This window comes from Anguilla rostrata, chromosome 11 (assembly GCF_018555375.3).
Source record: "Anguilla rostrata isolate EN2019 chromosome 11, ASM1855537v3, whole genome shotgun sequence".
NCBI lineage: Eukaryota > Metazoa > Chordata > Actinopteri > Anguilliformes > Anguillidae > Anguilla > Anguilla rostrata.
Window position 1 is genome coordinate 33,840,509 of NC_057943.1, and position 24,505 is coordinate 33,865,013.

At 42.4% G+C, this 24,505-nt stretch overlaps 2 protein-coding genes across 3 annotated transcripts; one reads left to right on the top strand and one right to left on the bottom strand.

Moving 5' to 3' along the window:
• Positions 1 to 3,841: 3,841 nt before the first annotated feature.
• r3hdml (R3H domain containing-like) lies at positions 3,842 to 8,051 on the bottom strand. Of its 2 annotated transcripts, XM_064299480.1 has the most exons (5): positions 7,659 to 8,051; positions 6,920 to 7,038; positions 6,408 to 6,510; positions 6,156 to 6,271; positions 3,842 to 4,639 (listed from the first exon to the last, which is right to left on the bottom strand). In XM_064299480.1, the coding sequence occupies exons 1-5, from the start codon at positions 7,929 to 7,931 to the stop codon at positions 4,504 to 4,506; spliced, it is 747 nt and encodes a 248-aa protein (XP_064155550.1). In that variant the 5' UTR covers positions 7,932 to 8,051; the 3' UTR covers positions 3,842 to 4,503. The 2 variants fall into 2 exon arrangements, with proteins under 2 accessions (XP_064155550.1, XP_064155551.1); XM_064299481.1 differs by lacking the exon at positions 7,659 to 8,051 and having other exon boundaries at positions 6,920 to 7,640.
• Positions 8,052 to 20,654: 12,603 nt separating this feature from the next.
• On the top strand, positions 20,655 to 23,025 carry fitm2 (fat storage inducing transmembrane protein 2). The gene is made up of 2 exons (XM_064299484.1): positions 20,655 to 20,874; positions 21,678 to 23,025. The coding sequence occupies exons 1-2, from the start codon at positions 20,702 to 20,704 to the stop codon at positions 22,282 to 22,284; spliced, it is 780 nt and encodes a 259-aa protein (XP_064155554.1). The 5' UTR covers positions 20,655 to 20,701; the 3' UTR covers positions 22,285 to 23,025.
• The last annotated feature ends 1,480 nt before the right edge of the window (positions 23,026 to 24,505 follow it).

Sequence of the window (24,505 nt, forward strand, 5' to 3'; positions counted from 1 at the left end):
TGTGGCTCAGTTTGAGCTCTGCATCTCTGGCACACAGAAACTCCAGAGCAGAATCAGTTGGTTTCTTTGTAATAACAATTGACTGTTTCCACACAGCCCTCCTCAACCTTTAAAGGTTGGGCTTAACCCCCCATCACAAAGAACACTCTGCCTCCAAAACATTAAGATCAATGGCGTCTTCAAAGTCTGTTCGCTCCAGCTGTTCTCTTAGGCATTGTTTGAGAGAGCACACACAGGTATGGAATTGAAGCTAGAAGTCCTGCCTGAATCGTTTATTAACCATAATTTCTTTGAACAGGCCTTTTGTCACACCTGCTGAACATATAGTCCTGATATTAACCAACCCAGCAACAGTGGTGAGGATTTCGCTATTGAGACTCTCAAAAAAATGCAAAATAATGTAATGGCGCCTGTCACAACAGAAGCCCACAAAGGCTGCTGGCCTCAGTGCTCCCAAAGAACTGAGAAATCAGAAGAAGAGCAAACTCACCATATGGAAAATCTGTACCGATAAAGGCCGGTGTGCTGACATTGACCATGTCGTTCTTCTGTCCCTTTAAACTACGCTTTGCTGAAATAACGACCTTTTTTCCCTCTTTCACCGTAGTCTTTATACTTCAGACATCAAATATAGAAGTTTTGTACAGCTTGGCTTATTCTGAGGAAGGCGTTGTTAGTGTAAGGCAAGGCCTGGGCTCTTTTTATCTTATTTATTGTCCTAATCTTGGCAGAGGTTAAACAGTAACCAGGCCCTTATATGGAACAATCTATATGGCTGCTGTCACCCTGACAACAAGATGGAAGGAACTCAAACAGACAGAGCTGTTATGTTTTCTCCTTCATTTCCCATAGCACTCTGACGCTTGGTACTTCCTTTATTTGGTGAGCATGCACCACACTAAATAAAAGAGGAAAAAAGAAAATTGTAGAAATGGAAAGAGAGAGAAACAAAGACAAAGGTAGAAAAAGAGAGTAACAAGAGAGATGTAGAAATGGCATCGCAAAGTGGTCACTAAACATCAGTAGCTTACAATCAATGCGGTCGGCATGAGTACACAATAAAAATGTAGTGAATGTAGTGTATGTAGTCAAATTCGAAAACAATCAAACTGGGCTGTATGAAGTCGTGCTGCCCGAAAAAGTGAAATGTGTTCTGCTGTGCTTGTGAGGCGTGTGATGGTGAGAGTGTGAGCCGCTCGTCACCTTGGACGGCGATGTGTGAGGTGTTGGGGCAACTGCAGCCTTATAACTCAGCGATCACTGCTGCAGTCTCCGCTATTTGGGAGACTGCAGACCAGCATGCGCTCCCATCTGATGAACGTGATGCCAGCTGCCTCTCATTATCACCCCGCTGCTCACTAGTCTAGCGCGAACAGACAGGAGTCGGATGGAAGACACTTCGTGTGTTAGCTCGAGAGCTCGGACCTGCAGAGGGGAGTCACCGGTGCGCAACGAGTCTCCGGCTGACTGACACCTCTCCCACGCCTCTACAGCGTTCCCAGTTTAGCCTCATAAATATTTCAGGAGGGGTGCGTGCAACCGCTCGGACAGTGGAACCGATATTCCTGAGAGCTCTGGGAGAAAACGTCCGTGAGAGCGGAAAAGTTGCCGACGGAGCGTTAAAGTGTCAAAGATTCCCAGGAGCCGAGAGTGCGGAACATGTGAGCTAGTCAGCCGCCGGCTGATCCAGGCGCTAAAAGCCTTACCTGAGACAGGTGAGAAAGGTAAACTTCCCTGAACTGAATACTGAATCAATCACCCGCCTGGCACAATGAGGCGTGGGGTTGTTGTTTTTTTTTTAACTGGACACGGTGTCTGTGCTGTGGTGTGTTTTCTTCCCTTTTATCTCCTGAGAAGATACTGGCTCCAAAGCAAGCGTTGCATGAGCTTTGTAATCGAGCTCTCTGGCATCAGGAAATCCATCTTTGTCACTGGCATTTTAGTGTGTGTTTATTTAAAAAACTTGAGTCATATGTTGAATATAGAACAATACATACAACTGAACACACAATAAATCCACTTGCAATTATACTTAGACTACACTGACTAAATGCAATATATGTTGGAAAATAAGATGTATGCTCCATAATAAGGGAATTTTGGCAGTTTTGACGCATTAAAATGATCGGATTATAGACTACTTTCACTATTGGTGGCATCTCTTAAACGGCTGTCAACAGTGAGGCTTAAAACACATCAAATACATCTGGATGCTCAGGAAAACACCACTTAAAAGTGGCAGACAGGAACACGATGTTTTAAAAAAAAAGTTATAAACAATTAAACTAATCTGAACATGAATTCATGATTACATTTTATTTTTTCAATTAAATAAGAAAAACAAAAAATCTAAAACAAAAATGCTGCAATAGTTCCCCTTTAAAGATGTTGCAGCAAGCTGAGTTTGTTTCATGTTTCCTGATTTTTTTTTGCATGCAGTAATACCATTTTTGTTAAAACGCATAGCACTTTTTAAATGAATAGCTTATAAACATCACTTCTATTTACTGTTCCTATCAAATTAACATGGCTTTAAAGTAAAGTGCCCTTACAATACATAAAAATAGCCATACATACCTGCTGCACCTTACCTCCTAATTGGACAGTATCTTGTTTTTGTTTTTTTTAATTAGTACCTTATTAAGTACTAATTAAATATTCTTATTTTATTTCCCAGAGAGAGTAGTGCAGTTATATAATTTCCTATAAAAAAAACCCCAAAACACCAACAAATGCTTACTGGAAAAATCTTTGCAGAGGAACAGTTTTCTGTTCAACTCAGAGAAGGACACCTGTATGGTCACGTCTCTCTCCGAATACGAACAAGACTCCCTGTAGAATCTCCCATCCTCTGAAATATGATCACCGCACCTGAAAATTCAAAAAATAAATAAAACAGGACTGTTTCCACTCCGTACCCCCTGTTGTGTATATACAAACTGCCCTGCTCACAAATACTGTATTACCGACACCGCATGAACTAAACAGAAGGACTTTTCGCCAGAAATGTTGTTCAGGCCTCTGTTGACCAGAGGACCCTACTCTTGAGCATTTTTCGACTGGTGCTTAGCTAACCCCCAAGATACCATTACTCATCTACCGTCTAACTTGATAAATCAACAAATGACAATATCTGACCCTATCTGCATTTAATGTACTTTTTGCTGGTAGATAAAAACAGTATATATTATGTTACTGAGAATGTTTACTTGAGACAGTTTGTGTTAGCACTGTGCTGAATGTCCTCAGTTAGCTGTGAGAATTCATGTGTAGCCAGTGGTGTTCATCAATAAAACACTCATGCATAATATTGACAAGGCAGCTACAACCAAAATTCATTGAGCTGTATGAAGCAAATAGTGTTTTACCATTCACATTTTTATTGACACATTTATGTCAGTTTTCTTGCCACATTAAGAGCATATTCTTTTAGTATTTGATGAAAAGCGGGGTTGGAATCTGACTGAAGGTAACCAATAAGCCTGCTGCAAAGAAATGATTGACAGGCAGAATGTCCACCATTCTTTTGAAAGCTGTGATAAAGAACACATTCATTAATGTTTTTACTTTCTGAAAGGATGGGTACAATGAGCTCAGTGAACCAGATGGACTCAATTATTTGAAACTGGTTATTAAATACATCATCCACTACTAAAACCATCATGTCTTTATTTTATTTAATAAATGTACCGACATTCACACAAGCAACAAGACATGAAAAAGTGTTGTAATACAAAATCTAAAAAAATAAGATAATCTACCATAGGGCTGCAACAGTACATAGTACTCATATCTAAATCTACAAGCAATGTATATGCTATACAAAAAGTGCATTCCTTTTTTGAATGTCAAAAGCATTTTAGAATGGTAAAACACAGATTTAAAAACAGTGCAACATCTGGGGATTGGATTAAATTAAAAAATAGAAAACAAATTAACATAAGTTTAAAATTATAATGCCAAGTATGCATGGTTTCTCTCAAAAAAAGAGAATACAGGACAATGACATCATCCTCATCTGTCTGATTATGAGGATTCTGAACAAATAAAGCTAAGACTTGTCAAAACTGATGACCCTTCGAGGACTACAGTGAAACATACACATTTGCATCAGCACCATGAAATCCAGCACCAGAGTGAGTGATAATGAGAAGTGACATTCGTTTACTAAAAAATAAAAATAAAAAATAAAAAGAAAGTTGAGATAAATGATCAACAGAAATATAAAATAAAATACCTTCCACTCACTATTAACATGAATTCTAATCTTCATTATTACTAATAATTATACCTATTAAAGACTTTAATTAATTATTCATCATTCTTGTAAACAATGCTAATACTCATTATATGGTCGTCATACAAATAGTGGTATTATAGAACTGAACTGAGACAATTATTACAGGCCAGGAGCAAATTTTTTCAAATGGTCTATTTCAGACGCCCTCTCCCCTCAAATCTGACGTCAGCACCACGAACTATGGCGCGAGTCAGACCCTGCGATTAGAACCGGTTTATTTTGTTGGACCTGGAGCCGGAAGAGGAGCAGAGGTTTCTGCTACAGGAGCCCCCATAGCTGGCGGGGCAGGCAGAGCACGGACGTCCCGTTCTGTAAGGGGCCTCTCCTATCCAGTTACCCCTGGAAATCCAGAGAGAGGTTGTTTAAAAAAAGTTCGTTTTTAATTGTCTACTATTTCACATATCTAATAAGACTTCCTGCTTTTTGTCGTGCGTAAATAAAAACGTTTACAAGTTGTTTACTAAAAATAAAATACTTAGACTACACTGACTAAATGCAATATATGTTGGAAAATAAGATGTATGCTCCATAATACGGAAATTTTGGCAGTTTTGACGCATTAAAACTATCGGATTATAGACTACTTTCACTTTTGGTGGCATCTCTTACTGTAAGTAAACGGCTGTCAACAGTGAGGCTTAAAACACATCAAATACATCTGGATGTTCAGGAAAACACCACTTAAAAGTAGGAGACACGAAAAGTCATAAAAGGAGATACAAAGTAGCATGCTGTATATTCTCAACAAACGTCCTTCGAAATCATCTCCGTGTCGGGGCTGCGAATCGGTACGCGATGCTAAAGTGTTTGTTCTCAGTGCAGGGACACGCTCCAATGCCCGGAACTGAATCCAGGCCACGCTGCTTCAAACTGCACCCAGCAGCCCTGCGGGGTTGCGCGTAGCTGGCCAGAGCATCGGAGTTTAGTGTTTCTGTCGGAATCGTATTTCCTCGCCTAAACTGCACAGGAGTAATTTCTCTGGTCAGCTGGACACCTGCAATCTGCCAATGTCCCGTTTAGCATATTGTTACAGACGTCTGGTGCATTGTCTGTAAGTCATCTGGCTCCGTGCATGATCTCTGGGATTCCTGTGCTTGTCTGGGCTCTCCCGAACGGAAGGAACATCCTTGAGAGATTCGAAGAGTCCACTAATTCAATTGACATTACAAATTAGGAGAAATTGGTAAACATAACAGAGAGGATTACATCCAAGCCATTTAATTCTCATTGAATAACCAGTAGATGGCACTATTGCTTTATTCGTAGCAACTTTCAAATTGAAGATGCCAGAGATGACTTGCAGAGGAAGGTTCTATAACCGTTATTTTATTCCGCACGGCGGCTAGCAATTGGCTCCTGCATCTCCAAGGGATGGGAGGGTTTCAGTCAGCTGGGATGACTCATTAACCGTCTTCCTCAAACGCATGTTGTCATGTGTGCAAACCTGGCGTGTAATAAGAAGCAGTGGCTGACATCACGTGTTTCAGAGGAGAGCATATGCTTGTCTGCATTCTTTCAAGTTGATAGTGGTGGTGAACGCTGGTTAAAAAAAATGAGTGGGGAGGCCTAGAGAATAGCTGGCTATTAGTCACATGGTGTTTTCCATAGAGTATTACAGACCATGTTAACAAACAACAGACTGCTTTCATTGGGCCATTGTGGGTGAGCAGTGCAGAAGCACTGCTCACTGCTTTTGCATATCACTTTCAGTTCCGTGCAAAAAACCACGCTATTAGGCTACTGGTATGAATTACATGTTGTGAGCGGCTGGCTGGGTTATATCTATAGGATTTCCATACAGTGTGTTCAGGATCTCTCACGTGGAAAATGGAGGATGACTTATTTGGTAACTTACTTAATGGAGTAGTTGCACACCAGGACGACAGCTTGCTTCCACGGGCTGCCGTACACGTTCATGTTTGCGCACCTGTTGATGGCGCATCCTATTCTGTTGGATGTGGCCCACACCATCTGCAATGCAAATTTCTTTACCGACAAGCTTCTCAACAGCACAATAACGCTATCCCTGTCAGATTGACGAGAAGTGCATCGACAGTGGCTTTCAGATCAAAATGTCTCAGTGGTGCTTTCGGACGACGTTACGCACCTGCGTATAATGGGTGCACACTGATCCGCTGCATTTGTTTGGATACCCAAAGGAGTTTCTTTCCTCGTGCCAAGACCTCACCAGGTCAATTACTGACCTATACCTGGCATGGCAAAAAAAAAAAAAAGAATCAAAACAGGTACGAGATACAGGAATGACGTCTAGCAAATACAGAACTTATAAAACCACAGTGATGTTTGCCAAGCCAACAATAAATAAAATGTATTTACATTAATTTTCACCAAAACAATTTTAAGTCTCATTGTTTATAACTGTTATTCTTTTCAGCTTTGAAGCACTGGGCAGGTGACTTGACCTCTGATGTGTGTTTATCAGAGGCTGCTTATCACTGGGAAGAATGCATGTTATGTTATTTCCTGTTTTGGTGTAAAGAGTTCCTGCCTCTGAATTCTAATTGAAGCCTACGAGTTCTGGTTGAAGAAGGTCAGCATTCATAGACTTGAAATCATCCAGGTTCAGGTTCAGGCAGGTTCTGACCCATGCCACACTACCTGCCGGAGTGGATGGAGAGGTTTTGGCCCATGTAGCGCAGAGCATGCGATGGTCCGTGATCCCATATACACCGCGATGCCCAGGATTCTGCTGTTTTCGCCAGTCTCTCATCCCATACCTGAGCACAAGGAGAGACAGCTGTTCAGTATAGTATCTTCAGCTTACTCAGCTGTGTGAACATTACCAAAAGCTCAATGAACACCACTGCAACTGTCCCAAACAGCTCTACTGAGGGTCTGCCAATTATTTAACAGAGTAGTTGTACTGAAATAAGTAGGTTATGAATATGTTAATGTAACTGCTTGTCACTTAAACAGAAGGAACACCCCAAAGTCCTGCAGCTTTTCTGTTATAGCTCACGCCACGATGAAAGTAAATTTTATTATTTTCCCATTTATAAAACTGGAAAAGGTAAGAATATATATCTTCTTATAGCAATAAACACATTGAAAAGCAATTGCACGTGGTCTTAGGGTACATTCTTGGTCTTTAATGGACATTACTTTTCTCATACGGCATTTGACTACTGACATGTATATTATACAATAAACTTCAAGTGAAATTTATTTGAACTTTTTCAAGGTTAGCTGAATTATTCTTTTATGTTGCTTGGCATTTGTGAGATTTATGTTCCTGTCTTTGCCATTTTCTTGACCTCGTCTTCATGAATTTGATATTACTTAGCAAATATCACCAGCAATCAAGTATTTGTCCTAATTTATACTATTGGCGGCTTACCATATATTCCATGTTCGCAGCTGGGGGGAAAACCTGAGACCTGACACGATTATGATAATCCAGCAAAGCGCTCAAATCTCTCGAGGAAATATATCGCTTGCGTCGACTCCTGCTAAAGTTAAGACAAGGCAAACCCCCGATATCAGAATCTGACGCGGGCGGTGAGTTCGACAGCTCGACGTCAGTTGCGTTTGACAGCATGGTAGACGCTGCAGTGTCCGGAATCATCCACAAGAGTGCAGCGAAGAGTAGCCAAGCGTGCGTCACACACATCGTGATTACCAGTGCCTGTAGGAACGCAAAACACTAATAAGTGACTGTGTAGCTACATTAAGAGGAACAAAGTGGCCTACTGTACACATTGCAACTTCATCAATGCAAACGGCAGGTGCTGAACTAGTAATTCAATAAAATGATTTTTATTGATTTTATGATTCAATGTCTGCTGCAATTCTTGCTGTAATATCACACAGGAGTCATTATGCTGCTTGACAAATAATGAGAGATTTACCCTTGACATCTTGTAGTGAGCTATTTTGAAATGTTATATTCCTGCAAAATATTTTTTTTATGTGACTTACATCACACTAAAATCTCACACATGAAAACAGGTGGATTTATCCGGAAACACTATTGCTGTTGCTTGTTGTGCTCTTGAACAGAAAAGACAGGCTGAAAACAAAACCTACGCACAGTTTTCCACTCTGACATTACTGGCACTGTTGTAACTATTATACTCTGCCCACCCTTAAAGTAGTAATACTGTAGTTCTCAATAAACTGCATGAGTCAGAGAAGAGCAGTCATCACAGAGTGGAGCACTCATCACAGAGCAGAGCAATCGTCACAGAGTAGAGCACTCATCACAGAGTGGAGCACTCATCACAGAGCAGAGCAATCATCACAGAGTAGAGCACTCATCACAGAGTAGAGCACTCATCACAGAGTAGAACACTCATCACAGAGAAGAGCACTCACCACAGAGTAGAACACTCATCACAGAGAAGAGCACTCATCACAGAGAAGAGTACTCATCACAGAGTAGAACACTCATCACAGAGAAGAGCACTCATCACAGAGAAGAGCAGTCCTCACAGAGTAAAGTCCTTGTCACAGAGAAGAGCCATCATCACAGAATAAAGCACTCATCACAGAGAAGAGCTTTTCTCACAGAAAAGAGAAGTCAGAGAAGTCATCACAGAGTAGAGTACTCATCACAGAGTAGAGCAGTCCTCACCGAGTACAACAGTCATCACATAAAAGAGCAGTCATCACAGAGAAAGAGCACTCATCACACAGTAGAGCAGCCCTCAAAGAGAAGTCATCACAGAGAAGAGCACTCATCACAGAGTAGAGCAGTTCTCAATGAGAAGAGCTTTTCTCGCTCAGTAGAGCACTCATCACAGAGAAGAACAGTAATCACAGAGCAGACTTTACAGTGAGACCAGATCAATCACATATCATGAGACAAGCTGAAACAGGCTGAGGCAAAAGCAGCCTGGACCATAACCCAACAGCCAGATGGACAAACAGAGGGAGAGATGCCTGCTGCAGGTCCCAGGAACTGCATACCTTCCCACGGTATCCCTGCGATGGAGCAGAAGAGCTGCACAGAGAGCAAGAGGGAGAGAAGAAGCAGAGAAAGAGGAGCTCAGCAGAGAGAGAGAGGATCCAAACTTCAACACCAGCCTTTTCAAACATCCCCTTTTTGACTCACTCGGCAGAGAAATGTAACCCTGCCCACTTACTTTGGCACATCCGAGAGCGGAGTGTGCTGATATATGAAGCCCCCCATCGCCCCCCACCCCCCCTTCACAGGAGCATTCCTGGGGTTTAGGAAACAGCCGTGATTTAACTGCCACTGCTCACATTGTGCTCACTCACACAAACCACAAACAAAATCACAAACAGACAGATTTATTATTTTATCCTTCAAACAAAAGGCAAGGATAAAATGACAAGCATTCCATGGTTTTGCAAATATATCTATATATCTATATATATATATAAGATTTTTTTTTTTTAAACTTGCTGAGCTTTTCTGTATTTATACAAAAATGCATATAATACATACACTAATTTAATTAATTATACTTTATCCACTGGTTTTCTCAATGTTAAAAATGTGATTATATGTCAAGTTCTCCTATGAAAGTAAAACAGTGATATATAGGCTACCTCATTGTTATAGCAGGTATATGAACCAATTTGCTCTTTCTGCATGACTGAACTATGTAACAGACTTGTCAGAACTTTAGATACATTTCATATTCTTAGGACATCAGCAAACATAAATCATTCTACAGTAAGGGGAAATCTACCCCTCCCACGCTCTCTCAGCTTCGCAACTAGACGCACTAAAACCATTAAATAAACAGTGCATTACAGGGAGAGGAAACGGCACGGTGCGTTGCCCCAGGGTCACAAATCGGAGAGGGTTGAATCAGCAAATTTTTTGCCTTGAATTCCAGGAAACGCTCGCGGGATCTGTGCCATGCGTGTTGCACGGTACCCGGAGACTGCGGGCAATGCCAAAACACACTCCACGCGCCACACGGCACGCGCTGGCATAGCGCCACCTCCCGCAGTCATAGAGGCTGCCACGCTAGGAGAGAGAGAGAGAGATTCGAAGTGGTTGATGGCATGGTATAGCTACGAGCTTTGTGGGTTGCGGCTCAAGGTTGGGCCACGGGAGATATATTGGGTCGTGAAATCATTATGAGTTACCTCGGATTTACAGCAAACACGGCATTCCCGCGGCGTTCTCGCCGGAAGTAATTCATTTTCAATGCAGTGAGGCGACCACGTAATTCTTAAGCAACAAACTGCTTATAATAATTGCCTGACCTTAATGCTCTTGCTTGCCTAGAAAGTTCTTGTATAGGCCAGCGGTGCACAAACTGTCAGTCGGCCAGCCAAACTATGTCACGGGGTATATGTATTTGTCATACTAGTTAACGGCTTTAGCTAATCATCGCGATCCGGTCTTTTTGTGCTTTTATCGCAATACAGAAAATATTAAAATAATCTTACTTAATTAACAGTTCATTATTATTAATGAAAATGATATCAGTTTGGGTTGTGAAAAGCATGTATTGATATATTTGGGTCATCACTGAAAAGGTTTGTACACCCCTGTTCTAATCCACATTAATGGAGGAGTGTGTGTCTGTTGGGGGACTGTTGAATCCGCCTAGAATGCCAGAATGTGATATTGATATTTTTTTATTTTACGCAATTCTAGTTATAGCCTATTGTGGTCGGTGTGTTGCCCTTTGGATTATATTTTCAGCTCAATCCCTCCAAAGAATGAACGTGCTCAGTGTTGAAAGAGTTCGATCATGGGTAATAGTAGTGCATTGATAGGCGGATTCTCTGTCCACGGGGTGGGCCCTACAGTAACCACAGGAACTGGGGCAAGGCCAGCCTCCTTACTCCCAAAACCACAAAATGCCACATCCTGCTGAGTTTCCTACCAATTCTATATAAAAGACCTTGATGTTGATTGGATGGCGGATCTCAGTGCCAGAGGGCCTCTGCTTTGAGCTTGTCAAGGCCCTACTGTACTGACATTACATGACGTGATGTCACATGACCTCACATGCTATGTCTGAATGTGGTGACGTATCGTGGAGACATTTACATGACATCACCTGTAACGGCACGCTGTGATAGGAGGAGCAGGACTGGCAGAAGCAAACGGAGCCATGTTGCTCTGAAACATTTGTGCCACTGCCTGAAATCTAGGAGATGTCCAGGACCCTGTACAGCAGTATCTTCACTCATAGGCAAGCACAGCTAAGAGTGACTGGCAATCTGGCAACCCCTGTTGTTTCTCATTCCCTTAATCAAGCCCAGTTATGAAGCTGCAACCCGCTGTGTTTGCCAGATACCCTGTTTGGACCAGAATATCCCGTTTTCAAAATGTTTGTATAGGTCTGATTTTCAGCCCTGGCCAGACAATATAATGTCCTAATGTCGGGTCTGAGTAATTGGTTGAAAAAATGAGAAGTTAATTTGTAATGAATTTGCATCTGCACCATGCCCCCAGTCCAGGAACCATTCCAATAGCTTCCACCGCTTCACCTGGCCCACAAAAGGTTCCGGTAGTGATAACAAGCACAAGCCAGCCCCACACTCGGGTCCACCATCGGTTCCGACAGCACCACCACCCCGAGGTCCGCCACTGATGCCGACACCCACCACCCCCGGGTTCGCCATCGGCCCCCATCTCGTCGTAATCTTCTCTGTGCATGCTGTCTGGTTTTACAAATTCTAAATCTGACAACCCTAATTTACAAGTTCCAAAAGACTCTTATATACATGCAGGCTTTCTTCATTGACATCATCTTATGGGACCAAATGCAGTTAAGTTCATTGTTAGTACATTAAATTAAAGCAATTATGTTACCAACTGCATGAATTTCATAGGGATCATACAACAAAAGCCTCTCCTGTTCATTTTGCTATGGCCATATATTATGAACATTCATGTAAATGTAACCGCTTCCTGCAAAAGAAAAAAGAGAGTGAAAAAAGAGAGCTTCAAAGTAACACGTCTCTCAGACCAAAATCTGTGAACGCATTTCGAGCAATTCGGCTTAGCAGGAAGCCAATATCTTACGTCAAAATGATCAAATACCACACCGGTTTGGCCCCTACACATCAAAGCCAGGGTACATGAACCAAGCCAGTTAGCTGAAGGTCCACACCGTTGGCCCCGCCCCTGGCTTCATTTCATTGGCTGTCGGTGACATTTAGTGAAAATGAGAAGAATGTTGCAGATACGTGGGAACAAGGAGCTGCCGGACCAGGAGATGTTTAGCGAAGACAGCCAGGATAAAAATAAACTTCAGAGGTTCCTCCGTCCTGCCCTTTCACGCTGCAGAGGAAGCTTTTCTGGCTTTTGATGAGCACTACAGGCAAAAAAATATTGCTGAATAGTTGAAAAGGTGGTCAACTATTTGTGATTTCTGCTCTTTCCCTGCAGATTGTAAAGAAATTGTGTCACTACTTCTTCAATTTGACCTGTTTTTAAATACTAGACTGACCCTCTGAGACAAATACATGCTTGTACATAGTCAGAAACACACGCACACATGCAGGAACAAAAATGAACCTGCACTTAGATTCACATGAACACAAGAAAAACACACACACGCACACAGGAACTTGGCTTCCCTTCAAAGGGTACTGTGCTGTATGGTGAGTGAGACCTCTTTGACTGTGGGACCGAATGTCTGCATCCCAGCATGCACTGCTTCACCTTCCTTCAAAGAAGCTGCTGAATTCAGAGGTCATCAGACAGACTCCCTGCCTCCACTTAGTGTGCACCTAGACCTTCAGTCACAGGCCTTTCCCAGTGTGACTGACTGCCCCACCAGCTCTGAGTAATGCCTTTGTCCCTGAAGTTCACTCAGGGGTCAGAGGGGCTTGCTTGAGAGCAAACAGCACTTTGGTTTCAAGCTGCCTTTTTTAAATGAAGTAACATTAAAACATCTTTTTTCATTTTACTGCCATTTGACGTGTTATTATTAATAATAATAAGGAGGGAATTTTATCAGCATTACTGCCGGTCTACTCTGTTCCTTCTTTTTTTAGGAGGCTGTGTTTGAGCGACGTGAGTTCCCGCTGCAGCTGAATGGCAGTGACCCCGTGGGAACGGCGGGTGCCGGACGCGGCGGCGCTCAAGTCCACGGCAGTTCTCTCGCCTCGTTATCACTCCCGCCGTCGCACATCAAAGGAGGCCAGAACCGCGGAGAGGCAACGCAAGCCCGGGCGACCGCGCCCGCGAGGCGGGCGAGAGGACGTGTGGTAAGGCCAGGTAAACACTCCTGCACCGAGCGGCTGGAATCTGACAAATGAAACGGTGAATTATCAGTCAAAAATGGAATCCGACCTGTACGTACGCTTAGAAACTCCTTTAGGATGAGTAGATCTGACTCTCTGCTTTGCTGTATAATAAAAGCCCTCTTACATTCCACACATCACTTTGTGCTTAACTGGGTCTTCTTTCGGGTTGTGGGCAATACTGAGGTGGCTACGTCCGATAGCGTACGCCTGGTTATTATAACGCAGGTGCGTTACGGGGTCATAACACTGCCATAATGCTGTACTGATGATTTTAATATGCTAAGGCCAGTTGTGGCATTATGGAATTAACCAGAGCATGCACATTACATGAATAAGCAAAGCCAATGGGATTAAAATGTGACCAGCAACATACAATGTGTCAATACACAGAATACAATTTCTGTCTAATATGCATTTACACAGAGTTTGTGATTGAACTCCGTGTACACATTGCAGTGATTTAGATACATTGTTCATGAGACCATTTACCATTTGCAATGTACTTATGATGAAACAATAACTGTTATATAATAGTATTAATGATGATATTTGAACTTCCATGGCTCTCTGATCTATCTTGTCTTGTCATGCTTATAATAATAATATAAATACAATAATAATAATAATAATAATAATGTTTATTGTTATGTTATTGTTATTGTTGTTTTTATTGTTATTTCTATTGTTGTTGTTATTATAGTATACTAATGATGTTGAATATTTAGCAGCAGAGTAGTGTCTGGATCTGAGTAAAACACTACAGTAGATGGAGGCCCAACATAAGGGAATAGAAGCTGTTTCTGCAGGGCGGAAGGAGAACAATCCCAGTCTGGGCATGAAGCCGTATAAAATCTACTCATTAAAAGGACAGACTTCACAAACATTACCAGGAGTGACAGCTGTGCAGCAGGCAAGAAAAATATTTAATATCAAACTGAATGAAGAAGAGGATCTTTTACAGCAGCTGATGATCTTGGCCTCTGTGTGCCTGTGGCCAGATGTTCTTTTCATCTGGCGGCTGCATGCGTGGGCCTCTGAACTCCGCCTGTGAGTAGAACCTTTACTGCGCAGCGTTGCCGTGGAAATATTCAGAGAACCCTTGGTCTTCTGTGGAGTTCTGAAGCATTACCCGGGTTGTCCACTCCTTGAGATCTTCATTGAACAGAGACTCCAGGTGTTAGTAGTTGGGATGGAGAGAAGTGAAGTGAAGGTGATCAGGTAAAGCAGTAAGGGAAGCCACATAAACAAATTTGAGACAGGAAGCAGAACTTTTTCCACCACTTGGAACAATCAGTCCAGGCACCACTGGACAGTTTGGCGCAAAGAGGGAAATTCATCAAACTTCAGCATGTGGTTTTCACTCTGCTAACATTGAAGTGTTATATGTGAAGGCATTTATTAGCTGCTACTGTAATTCATTATCTGCCACCGCCTTGAATTGAGCCTGAGGCGCCTATCAGCCGCAATAATAGCAAAGCGCTTCATGTGATTTATACTGCTGGAACAGCAGCAGGAAGCGTCAGCCACGGTGAATTATTCCCATTACTCTTTCAGCAGGCAAACTCAACGCTCACCTAACGCTGTCATTCTATATCAGCTGGGAAAATATTTGGACGTAGGCAAGATTTAACGGCCGAAAGATCAACTGAATCCCCTAATCAATCCACCACTCATCTTGTCAAAGTATTGCTTTTTCTCTTCTCTGTTTGGGTGTGTAAAAAAAAAAAGCACAAGAGCCCTATTGAGAACAGCCGACGGGTATGTCTAACAGGAGCAGTTATCCAGGAAGTTTGAATTGGGTCATGCCTGGATTTGAAGGACATGCCTGAGACAACTGGCCCAGAAGCAACTCCACCCTCGCCCCCCCACCCCCAATCCCCGCCGGCGTGACGACACGGTCAGAGTCTAGACACTAAAGCACACCATCACTGGCCAATCTGTGTCTGGGAAAGCCAGGTTTACAAGCTTATCTAACTGAAAACAAATTTTTAAATCTGCCTGTCGTTTACCTTGGGAGGATATAAAATAGAATAAAGGCTGAAGCTTCACTGGCCCAAGTGCTAAACCGTCGGCCAGGACCCTTGGACCGCATTCACCCAGGTGCCTGCTGGGGGAGGGGCGGATCGGGGCGGATCGGGGGCGCTGGCGGTTCGGCATGGCCGGCGTGGCCGTTGGCACTCTTTCCCTCCCCTGCCTTACCCGCGCACAAGTCCGCCACTTTGGCCAGGTTACACACATCGTCCTCGGCTGTCTGTGTTTGCAGAATTTTCTGTGAAAGACATAGTTCATAATGTCTTTTCTTTTTCTCCTTTCTGAAATGTGCGACATTATCGCAAGCTGCACTCCAGAGCAGCAAAGTTGAGCAAATACTGCGCTGGAACAGAGACACTGGAAGAAAGCCGGGAGACAATTTGGCAGCGTGGTCAAGAACCTGCACCCTCCTGGCGCCCAAAACGCAGATGGAAAATTTTTAAACAAAGCTCTTTTTCAATGGCTCAAGTGCCGTTCTAGACTAGAGCAACATCTCCCTTCCAGGAGCAGGTCAGACCTTCCACTTTCACCGCCTGCACTCACTCTGTCTAAACCGCCTGAACCTGTTCACTGGATATGTCCTGCAGCCCTGGAGCAGCAGCTATGGATCTCCGAACTCCCATTCATCCTTTGATAATAAAATTTGACCATACATAAGAAATTTCCCAGACTTTACCTTGAAGTTCAGTTATCTACAGATGGGGGGAAAGAAAGAACAGAGAATATCATTACCCATTTATATATTTCCATATATTAGGCTCACTTTCATATAGTGCAGGCATGAACAGGAATGTCATGAGACAGGTGAGCATGCATGTGCAATGCATATAATATTATATAATAGAGGATAGTAATCCAAAAAAGAGTAATCTGGGTATGTGTTGAGTTTGTACTTCTTGGCTGTGCAGAAAGATACCTGAGAGACTGTCAGATCTCTGCAGCCAGGCCTTTCAGGTAAACTAGTCTGGAAATATACACAGGCTGCACAGTGGTCCCCATAAAGTCTAGACACCTTGCACAAATACACACATTTAATTTTTACTGACGATTTACACCTGCAAATTGGGAATTGCGCCATTGTCTTTTCTCAAATTGTCTTGTCTGCACTTTATGATGACAAACCAAATTTTCTACATCTCAAGGTTAAAGCTATTCTTCTTTTAAACAATCACTATAAAGTTTCAAGGTCAACTGTCCACGAGACAAAAATGATGAATGTGGTTATTTTACTGCATTCAGTATTTATTCTCCACTAAATGCAGTTTCTCGCTAAACCTAACGAAACACATCACAGTGAAGCTGGGATCGTCCTCTTTTGAATTATATAGAATGTCTGACATTTTACTTGATTACAGTGACAAATTAATAGTATCTCTACGGCTTTAAAATATCAGTGTGAAAACATAGAATGGGTAGATATTTGAGATTCACTCAAAACGATTTCAATTATCACACTAACTGATAGTTTTACATTGATACAGGGCTGACTGCATAGGGTACTGTAGAGCCAACTCAATGATCATTAGTATGGACATCTGTGAGATGGAAAAGATAAATATAATCTTGTCCATCTCATCACTATTCATTCTAATGGTAATGGAGCTCAGTATTACAGAACACTGACAAGAATCGATGGCCATCTTGTCTGGCCTCAGTTTCTACACAGCTGCATGACAGAGGCCGTATCCAAGAGAAATACATTGTGAAAGTCAGGAGCAATAGATTTATAGCAACTGGAAGGATGCAAATATTCTGCAATCATTTTAATCCTTTTCAGATCCTTGCTCCATAGAAAAATATCAAGGAAGGACAAAACGTTGTTTTATATTGCTTGTTGATGTAGCCCAACATTAAAATGTACAATTAAAGGGAAGAGTTTTGACTGTTTACGCCTAAATCCAAAGCATTTCTGTCCTGATATTTTCTGAGCTTTGCTGGTACCGTTTGGCCTCCTACACTAACAGTTTCTGTTCTCTTAACATTGGCCTTTAAAACAGATGTCATCTAGTTTTTGCTAAAAATGTGCACCCCAGTGTTTAGATAAAATGCAATACATGAAAGTGTGACTTTTGGGAACTGAAAATCATTTTCAGTGCACTCATCTTTCAATCCTTTTGTTAGCACAGGGTACTGAGCACACACGTGTGTGTGTGTGTGTGTGCATGTGTGTTTGTATTCATTTAATATACATCAGGATTTCATATGTCTTGCTTTCATGCTTTGATGATTTCACGCTTTTATCCGCCCATTTTATGTAATAATAGTTACACTTCAGAAACTGGCTTAAAATGAATTGAGTTTATGAAACAATGCAGAACTCAGAATATCATCATATAGGATTTGTTATTTTTTTTCCTGGAGGAAAGAATGTATTCAAACAGCGCTGCGCAAAGTTATGCCTCATGGACCTGAAGATCAGACAAAAGCAGCTCGGATATTTAACAGCTTATAGTGGCATACCAGCGCGGCCCTAGATGTTATTGAAACCCACGGCTTTGTCTTTTTAGAAAAACGTCTCTTTTTCGTCTGACATGCGGCTGTGCATTCTGCCATGACTGCCGAGGGAGGAGTAGTTTCAAAAAGCGGCCAAGCACAAGACAGTTTGGAAAACTTCCTTTCAGAGAAAGAGCCACATTTGCCAAATCCAGAGAGGGCAAGAGCTAGACTGCAGAGCAATGTGGACTGAGTGCATGACCCCTGGTGGGAAGGGACAGAATAGACATAAAAATGTAGAAACAGATCAGAGTCCTAGTTTAAATAATGTTACTGTCCTGAACCTAAAATACTGTATGTATATATGTTTCTGTATACAATGCAGTCTGTAAGTATTTGGACACAATTTTTGGTGTTTTGGGTCTGTATACATTTATACAGAGAGACAGAGACAGACAGACAGACAGACAGACAGATGCAGCCAGCAAGCACATCACCCTTTAACCTTAATATTTAATATTTGTCTTTACTTTTTTCACAGATTTCTAATTTAGAATTGAATTTTCTCACAACTCATTTATCTTCTTCCTCAAGTTATTTTTACTTTGTAATATTGTATTGTTTCTCCTGCATTCTGTGAATAATACCTGACAAGAGCAAGTTTTCTGCAAAAATAAATATCTTTCATAACTTACACTGCCACCTGCTGGTCTGTGAGAGTTCTTTATGAATTATGAGTCAGCAAACTAGAGCAAGAACTGATTCAAACACACTATTTATGCATTTACCAAATGAGGACTATAGGACATTATTCGTTTATTTGGTAACCCCTTATAAAAAGCCTGTTTTCTTTGAATTCTTTTAATTGGAATTCCTAATTTCTTAGAACTGATTCAAAACTGTATTTTCATTAGGAATGAAATCTATTAGTTCTGAAACATTTGATATTTTACATTATAGGCATTTAGCAGACGCTCTTATCCAGAGCGACGTACAACAAGTGCATAGGTTTCATGATGTAGAGGCGCAAAAGAAACACTAGAGTGAAGTAAGGATCGTAGTGCCAGAAGTGACCACATCGATCAGGACTCCAACCCTGTAGAGTAAGCTTGTTCAGCAAGCAAGAATCCTACCAAGTACAAACTAGCACTGGAATCACACCTAATCATACAAAAAACAATCCTGCCAGATACACTAACATAATCAAATTATCCTAGCTAGGTACAATGAGCTGAACTATAGGCTAGGGAGGGGTGGGGAGAGGTGCAGCCTGAAGAGATGAGTCTTCAGTCTGCGTTTGAAGTGGTGAGATTCTCTGCTGTTCTGACCATCACGGGGAGGTCATTCCACCAGCGAGGGGCCAGGACAGACAGCAGACGGGAGCGGGAAGTGCAGACGCGAAGAGGGGGAGGTGCCAAGCGTCCAGAGGTGGCAGAACGGAGAGGTCTGGCTGGTGTGTAGGGTCTGATGATCCTCTGAATGTACCCTGGTGCTGACCCCTTAGCTGCCTGGTATGCAAGCACCAAGGACTTAAATTTGACTTATATTTAACCTATAACTGTTTGACATGCCAATTTTAACCAATATTTATCCATCTAAACCTGTGGTTCCTAATCTTGGTTCTGGGGACCTTCAGTGTGTGCTAGTTTTTGTTCCAGCCAGAGCTGCAATCCCATGATTTCAACAAGCTGTTAAGTTTTCTTAATTATGTGCTTTTTATGTTCAGAGGAATTATTTACCCTCTTATGCCATATTATGTCAGAAATAGCTCTGCATCACATGAATAATAACAATTCTATATTCACATTGTGCTTATAGTAGTATATTATTATTATTGTTGTTGTTATTATTATTATTATAGCAGCGTACACAGGGGGTCCCCAGGACCAAGGTTGGGTACCATTGGTCTAAAACACACTGCACCTATGTGCACACATAGACCGGGGTAAAACCCTGAATTATTTGATTTCTAATTTTAAAGAGATTTTAAAGATATTCCTACTTTTTGTGTGATGTTTATATATACACAATCAATATTCTTTTTATGCATAATGTTTAGGTTTATTTGGAAAATACATTGCCTTGTGACAGTAAGTTTTACCACAAGTAACAACACACCAGTCAACTCTTGTACTGATAACCAGTAGTTCCATTATCATATTAGAACATCAGATTATTAGAACATAGGATATTAGAACATATGATTGATAACTTATTTTCTACATGAAAGCTGTGAGCCTGCAATGGTAGTTATTTAAAGTGTTGAATGGGTCGATTATTAGGTTCAGTAGGTTTGCTAACAGTAACTATGCAGGGGTGGGGTGGCCTGGGGCGCTGGGTCCCAATGCGTCATCGTTTCGTGGGACCTGATATTCCTGGCGGTACCCCGCAGATAAAGACCAAGATTAAAGCAACATTTTCAATAAATCTGCTAAACAGGTGGCAAGTTGTGACGTAACAGGTGCACACGATTACGTTTCTGCCTTTCGCGCGATTCTAGAACAAGAACTATTAGTCAACTGGCTTCAAAACTCATCTAGATAATTTACACCAATAATTGTGGAACGCGTTGGCTATTTGTTGAAAAATGAGTCGACGCCATCTCAACAAGAACGAGCCTTCCCCATTGGCCACTTGGTGAACGTGTCATATTTTATCCAATCATCTTGCTTGGTGTCTCAATGGCAATCCCCCGTACAGATTTGACATTAACTAGTAGTTGGAAACATGGCAGCGATGGATAGTTTGGTGATGAACCTGGTGTCCTTTTGGAGGAAAACGAACATTCGCCAGAATTTTCCGTGGCTATTCCTCGTAATTTCAGTGGTGGGATCCATCGTGAAGGATATGCAGTTAATTCCGGAGACCTATTTCAGTAACAGCCGGAATGTTCTGAATGTGTAAGTAGCTAAATAGCGTGCTAAGTTAGCTATCAATGGACGGCAAACGTCAAGGTAGTTAGCCAGCTAATTTAGCCATGTCAAGATTTGAGGTAACTCGCTAAATTAACATCTTGGGCACGCAAATTACTGTCGTAATAGTCGACCCGGTGTTGTGCGCTTCAGTGCGTTAACATTAGCTTTATGGCTAACGTTCGTTTCTTTCCTACACAGATGAGTGACGTTAGCGTTTTACGAGTTGCCTTTGCAGATTTGCAGAAAATACCTACAGTAGCCTTGATAACATTAGCTCGCTGAACGTACGTCTCTTGTTTACGGAACTTAAATCAGTGATTCAGAAATTAATTGTGGCTAAGAATCCCCATTCAGCACTCACTATCATTAACCACGTTGCGACAGTGTCACTTTCATTGCATCACACTATGGAAGTACGTTTTAATATGATTCCACTAGGAATCTGTACATTAGACTGGTTAGGCTAGATACTCATATAATATACATATAATTGTAGGTCTATGTATTAAAAATGTGAGCATGATAAAATATTCCTGATCTTGTTGTCAAGAATCTGTAAACCATATCAGGTTAATTTATTCTGAAAGTGTGAAGTAACTGATAAAATATGTAAATACAAAACAAACAAAATGTTCCTCAAGAATATTTATTTTCCATTTATACAGAGTAGCCCAGTTTAGGAATCCTGGAGTTAAAGGTTTTAACTAGCCAGCTAGACTCAAACTCATACGGCAAGCTGACAGATTAATGCTGGTAATCACTGAGTGTGTGTGTGTGTTTTTTCTCAGATATTTTGTGAAAGTTTCCTGGGGTTGGACTCTTCTCCTCCTCTTTCCTTTCATCACCCTCTCCAACGCTCACGACCGAGGGCTGACGTTCGTCCTGCGGCGGCTCTGCTCGCTGGCGGTGGCGACGGGGGTGTGGTACGCCTGCACGCACTCCTTCTTCTTCATCGAGGACTACACGGGCGCCTGCTACGAGTCCCGAGCCCTGGAGGAAGTGCGCCTCGAGTTCACCTCCAAGGCCGACTGCAGGAGAGCCGGCCTCGCCTGGGACGGCTACGACATCTCCGGCCACTGCTTCATCCTGGCGTACTCCGCCCTGGTGATCGCCGAGGAGATGGCCCCCATGGTCCAGCTGAAGGGCTCCGGCTGGCGGGGCCCGGCGTACGCGGGCGCGGCCCTGGACGCGCTCTACGTGGCGCTCAACGCCATCGTGGCGCTGTGGATATGGATGTTCGCGTGCACCTCCGTCTACTTCCACGACATGTCTCACAAGCTTCTGGGGACCTCCTGCGCGGTCCTGGGGTGGTACCTCACGTACCGAGTGTGGTACACCAAACCCCTCTCCCCGGGCCTCCCTCCACTTCAGACACAGGGCAAGAGACAAGCTTAGACCGAGTGTGACCTGCGCGACGCACCGAGTCCCATATCGCTGGTGGCGGAATCTGACTGCACTACACTGCGAAAACACTGACTCTAACTTCCTGCATAGGGTCCAGCTTGACCGCTTTCTTTTTTAAGATTTTTCCTCTCTTGCTTGCCCCCTCTTCCTTCATTCCCTCAAAGGTCGTTTAGGACCAGGGGATTGGTTTTCAGTCCCAACGTCCAGTGTGGCTGCGGCCGTCAGCTGCCGTACTTAAAATGACTTTGTGTGGGTAATCTGAGATCAGTGCTATGCGTGGTATGTGCTTTGGTGGTTGACGGTCACGTTGATTTTATTTTTTTGTCATTGTCGCCTTGAACACTGGACATTTTGTCTGGCAGTTTATCCCGGTACTGTAAGAGGGTTGCAATAAAAACAGCGTGTAGATATTTAAAGCTAGTTACTATTTATGTATATGGGAAATGACATTGGAATATTTAATATGAAAGCACTAGCGTTCACTTAACATCCTTAATATTTAAGTACGGTTTGACCTGTGCCCATATCATGTCAGTAGAATTCAAGACCTAAAAGATAATCTCCAGTGTTTCCCATATGTGCACACGGCAACATTGTGCCTTTCCTCCAGTGGGGCAGAATATTAAATAATGTGCAGTAAACTCTTATTAATGTACAGCAGGCCCGCCCCAACCCTGTTCCTGGAGATCCACCGTCCTGTAGGTTTTCGCTCCAACCCTAACAAACCACATTTCATTCAACAGCTAGAGATCTCGTTGAGCTGCTAAGCAGTATAAACAGGAGCGACAGATTTGGGTCAAAACGAAAACCTGGAGGACGGTAGATCTGCAGGAGCGGGGTTGGGCACCCCTGATGTGTACAGCATAACTGGCCTCTGATAAACTGGTAAAAATTAAAACGAGTATGGCAGCTGGCACAATTTCAAAATGTGAACATGCAAAAATGAATTCATTATGACCAAAATATTTGGTCTCCCTGGTTACAGTTTGAAATGTTAGTCTTTCAACATAAAAATGGCCATAACATTGGACAAAAAAAATTATCAAATTCATTTAACGTGTGGAAATGTTTCAGAATTGGCCCACATGAGACGCAATGAATAAGCAAGGCTGTGCTGTCGCAATATAGTTACAAGTGAATTAATTCCTTGTTCAGAAATAGAGTTCATCGTAATTCTGAAATTTGAAAAGTTCATTGACCTTATCTTTGTTTAGCAGCTTGTTCGCTTTTATGCACTGCAAGTTTGGCCGTACCATTAATATACTGCATGAGCACAAGCTGCCAATCTCTATTAGAACTGGACATTTACATTAAAGTGGGGCTGTCTGTTAACCTTATGTGGGAGGTGGTTATGCGCAAGCTTACTGTAGTACATTCATTTTTTTAATCAGAATATTTGTTTAGGCAAGAGTGAATGTTTTAATAAACCAATTTTGTCATTTGTGGCATACATTTTACAGAACCAAAGAGGCTGATCACATCTGTGTAAGCAATCAGCCTGTTTTTTGTTTTAAATGTTGATGTACAGACGCCTAGTACAGTCTAAGCTGATGTTACCAAGCAGGTGTTTCTCAAAACAATGTCGCATTCATAATGTTGACTGAACTGAACTTGTTTGCAGCGCTACCTATTAAACTGTTAACCGCTGGAGGAATGTTTGGATTAGGGTCACTTTTTTTATGGTTCACAGGGAGTAACAGGAGGGTCTCCGAAGTTGCTCGTCCAGACGGGGCTCTTGCTTTTTGCATAGTGCCACGCCCCTACTGTAGGGACTGAGAGGGCAGGGGTGGGGTCCCGCATGGTAAAGCGTTCTTGCCTGTAGAGCCGTCAAGGCCAGGAGGGTTCGGTCTGATGTCCCCAGCCTCATCACTCCGTAATTGGCTGCTTCTGTCTGCCTGCAGCAGCTGCATCGGTAACACCATCCCAGGTGCCACCAGTTTGGCAGGCCAGCTAGTCAACTGTAGCATGAAAATTAGCTGTGGCTGATTGCAGGTTTTTCGGAGGTCATGCATGCTAGCATGCACCCAGAAGAAATGTCAGGTGCACAGTCCTACCAATACATCTGGGCATTCCAAATTTGCGGGAAATAGACTATTGAAAATAATGTGCTATGGAGAATCCCAAACAGTCCAACTAAGTCAAAACAATTGTACCATATAAAACCGTTCTCTTGAATTGAAAATATGAATGCGGTCATGGATGTCAGTTTAGG